Source organism: Nematolebias whitei, chromosome 4, assembly GCF_014905685.2.
Source record: "Nematolebias whitei isolate Nwh7 chromosome 4, NemWhi1, whole genome shotgun sequence".
Taxonomy (NCBI): Eukaryota; Metazoa; Chordata; class Actinopteri; order Cyprinodontiformes; family Rivulidae; genus Nematolebias; species Nematolebias whitei.
The window spans coordinates 11,562,612-11,566,910 of NC_056501.1; the positions used below are offsets into that span (position 1 = coordinate 11,562,612).

Here is a 4,299-nt window from a genome sequence, read left to right on the forward strand (position 1 = left end):
CAATGTAAGACATAGAACATCTATAATAATAATAATAATTATTATTATTATATATGGATGGAATAATAATATAACAAAATAAAATTATACGTTGAATTGAAATAACTTTCAAATAAATCTTTCTACTAAAAGTTGTTCATATTTTGAAAGTTGAAACCGGAAGCGTTATCTGATATGCCGTTCACCTTGACAATGGACAAAGAGCGCAGCGTTCGTGTTATTCTCGAAGAAACAGTACGCAAACGGCCTATCTTTTCTACGATAATGTCCTTTGTATTTATCAAATGCTACAAAAACAACGTAACGCTCTGAGAAAACACGTTATGTGCAGCAGAAGGCATCCATAACAGACACATTTGTAAATAAGATTGACTCAACGTTTACGACACCGGAAGTGCTTTGAAGTGGTTAATTTGAACATCTCCAGCGCTGAGAGTAGCTAGAAAGAGATGCTTATCATTTAAAATGTCGCAAAAATAAATAAAAAAAAAAGCAATATGCGGCTTGTTAGAATCTGCAAGCTACTACCGGTGTCCGTGTCTTTGCCGAGGTGAGTATTACTGTTAAATACAGTGAACTAAAAGTGCTGTGGTTTGTTGTTGTAGCCCGACATCTGCTGTGAAGTGAGGCTCACCATGACAGCTATAAAATAAAAGAGTGTTTCTGGGATTTACACACTATTGTTGCAAGTCACAATGACAGCAGCGGTTTCAGATGACCCTCCCAGTCCCACCCTGCTAGTCGGTCTGCACCGACTTCCTGGTTATGGCAACATTAATAACACAGCTAAACCGGACGAAAGCAACAAGTTGGTTTATTCTCAGAAAGCAACTTTCCTCGTCTCTTCTTCTCAGACACGGAGCTGTTACCCTCCGCAGCAGCAGCAGCATCATGGCCTCGGACTCTGAGACAAGCCGCTTCGACTTTCTGGTGATCGGCGGCGGCTCTGGAGGTCTGGCCGCGGCTCGACGGGCGGCGGAGCTCGGGGCGAACACCGCGGTCATCGAGAGCCACAAACTCGGAGGTACCTGCGTGAGTACAAACTGAAACCACTCCGACCCGAAGCGTCCGGGAGGCTCTGCTGATGTGGGCTCATTGTACGTGTTAGCAAAATATCTTATGAACCACTGGGCGGATTTGAATGGAACTATCCAAGCAGTGAGCCAAATCAAAGATGGCCGCCGCAGCTAATTAGCATTATTAGCAAACACAAATATAGCCCAGCCCGTTTTACAGATATTGAGCTAAAGTTTGGTGTGGTAGTAGCTGAGAGTAATTCACAAATTGCACAATGTCCTTACTTAGAACTTTGGCATTACAGTGTTTTAGTCAACACTGTTAACAAAATATCTCACCGATTATTGGGTGGTGCAGGTGTAGATGCTCAGCCATCCGGGACAAGATAAATCCAAAGAATAAGGCAAAACAATAGTTTGTAGCTAAAGATATTTAAAGTTCTTCAGCTACGTGAGTCCATTTGTTCAGTTGTCATTAAATGGGTTTTAATTAAACTTTATAAGTAACCGTTGGATGCAACTCATTAACAGTGTTGCCAGATCTTACGATGGAAACAAGCAACCAGCTCTATGAAAACAAGCCCCCCCCCCCCAAAAAAAAAGCCCAACTGGCAACCCACCACATTGCCTAAAACAGAGGCTGTTTTTAAACATTATGTTATTACACATAAACAACAGCAACATTATGCTAAACACTTTGAATAACATACTTTTTAGCTCTGATAAAAAAAAAAACATTTTACATATGTAACAAATATGTAAAACATGATTTACGTATTTGTTACATATGTAACAAATACGTAAATCATGTTTTTTTTTTCTGCATGTTTAAAAAAACATCCTGACATCTGCGTGTGAGTGGAGCTCCCTAGTGGTCAGCCATAGTAGTGTTTGTTTGGGTGTGCGCCTGTCGCCTCGCCAACTTGGGCCGGAGGATAAACAGGAAACGGGGGGCGTGGAAGGAACAAACTACCTACTACCACTTGTATTTTGCTTTGTTGTGCAGAGCTGAGAGTTTATCAACAAGTTTCACTCAGAAAGAAAGTCAAGCCCAAATGAGCAACTTCACGTTCAAAAACAAGCCCAAAAAAAAACGCAACCCGTGACTCACAAGATTTGCTAGCGACTTTAGAAAAAAACAAGCCCAAAGTCACTTATAATAAGCAGACTTGGCAACATTGCTCATTAGCCTTTGGAGTCAACCCATTTCAAGATGGCCACCACAGCTAATAGCCAACACAAAATGTGTGTAAGTCAGTCAATTTTGCAGCTATTGAAGTAAAGTTTGGTATGGTAGTAGCCGAGTGTCATACCCCGAGTAATAAAATATCTCACAATGTGCAGTGAGATCACACATAACTTAATTTGCAAGTATTTAAACATCTCTACCTTTGTACCTTCTCATAAGATGATCTCAATTTAGCATTTTGGCGTAAAAGGTGGCGGGTGATATGCATTCCTTCGAGGAACGCTAGACCTTGTAATCAAAACTTGTGTCGCATTTAATACGGTCAGAAAGAACAACGCTCCGCTAATGTTTTAGCACTTCAAATTAGCCCAAGTCATTCTCACTGATTAACAACTTTTGCCTAAATCGGTTGCTGTTTTCAGTGGTACCAGATAAATTGGAAGGGGGAAAAAAAAACACATAGCTTTGAAATATTTTGAAAGTTTCTTAACGTTCCTCCGGCCTTGTTGCAGATTGATTTCCTGCACTTACTACATTATTTTGTTTGTGTAACAGACGTTGAAGAGAGGAACCATTGCAGCAGATTTCTTTCAAACCTCTTGAACTCCACCTTGACCGCAAGACGAGCCGAATGATTCACTTCCTATATGTGTAATTACAAACGAGGAAATTAGCCTGTACTACACTGATTGCTTGTACAAACTGTTCGCTTCTTTTATTTACACAAGATTGTGATCCTGATTTGTGCCTTCCTATTCTTCAGTGATTCATATTTGTTTGACACTGAGTTATAGACCTTTTCATGTAATTGTGAAAACTTTTCCGCTGTTTACGTCACATTTAGACGTGTGTACACAAGATGGTGACTTACCAAGATTTCAGTTATCTTTGACTTTCTGCTTTTTTTTTTTTTTTTTTTTCAGGTCAACGTTGGGTGTGTTCCAAAGAAGGTAGCGTTTGTTTTCTTTTCATTACCTAAGGCAGGATTAGATTTAACCGTAGAGCTCAGAATATTGTATTGCTATTCATTTCAAACAGTCACATGTTCTGTTCATGCTTGTTCAGGTCATGTGGAACGCAGCAGTTCATGCCGAGTATCTGCATGATCATGGTGACTATGGCTTTGATGCTGAAAATGTTAAGTTCAGCTGGGAGTAAGTATCTAGTTCTCCTTTTTTCACCTTATTTCTGCTACAAAGAGCTCTTTCAAAATCTGAAGTTCCTGAAGCAACGCTACGTTCACTTCCAAGCAGAGCTTATCCGACTCTTGCTTTTTTGTTTCTTTACTTGTACACTCTTCTCTGTGCGCACGACTTGTTTGAGTCATGGTGACTGTTGAACCTTAAAGGAGTGATTCAGCAAAACATGACTAAGCTTAAATCGATGGTCTGAAGTTACTAATGAGGCTGGTCAGCTGTTTGAGATGTGTCTTCATGGATCTAAACACCTGTTCTATGTGCGGTTCTATTGGAAGACATTTTTAATATTTATTTATTGAAACGAAGCTGTCAGTGCTACCACATTTTAAAAACAAAGTCTAGGTCCTTTATCTAAAAAAGTTAAGTCAGGTTCTCCGGACAGATTCAGAAAAAAAGAAGAAAAAAAAACGTGTTGAAACGTTTAATTTTTAATCCAAAACAGAACACGTTTCAACAATGTTTATTTTTATTTTTAATCCACCCAGTGGACCTGACTTTACTTTGTTAGCATCAAAGTTCATGCTCAGTAATCCAGGTAGAAAACCCAACAAAGTTCAGTCACGTCATCTGGACAGTTTTTCTTTTCTTTTTTTGTTGAGACGTTTTGCCCTTGGGCAGCACGGTGGCTCAGTTGGTAGAGCTGCTACCTCTCAGCGAGCAGGCTACCCTGGATCAAATCCCGGTCCGGGGGCCTTTCTGGGTGGAGTTTTCATGTTCTCTCCGTGCATGCGTGGGTTTTTTCCGGGTATTCCAGTTTCCTCCCACAGACCAAAAACATGGATGTTAGGATGATTGGTAACTAAGTTGTCCCTAGGTGAGAGTGAGAGAGTGAATGGTTGTTTGTCTCTAGGTGTCCCTGTGATGGACTGGAGACCTGTCCAGGTGTCCCTGTGAT

General features: G+C 40.4%; 1 protein-coding gene across 1 annotated transcript in view; it reads left to right on the forward strand.

The window, feature by feature from the left end:
* Positions 1-759: 759 nt before the first annotated feature.
* The window catches only part of gsr (glutathione reductase), a 9,010-nt gene continuing 5,470 nt past the window's right edge, over positions 760-4,299 (forward strand). Inside the window, exons 1-3 of the mRNA XM_037675692.1 lie at positions 760-1,032; positions 3,129-3,155; positions 3,271-3,359. Coding sequence (XP_037531620.1) covers positions 766-1,032; positions 3,129-3,155; positions 3,271-3,359 — 383 coding nt within the window. The 5' untranslated portion in view covers positions 760-765. The remainder of the gene's footprint in view (positions 1,033-3,128; positions 3,156-3,270; positions 3,360-4,299) is intronic.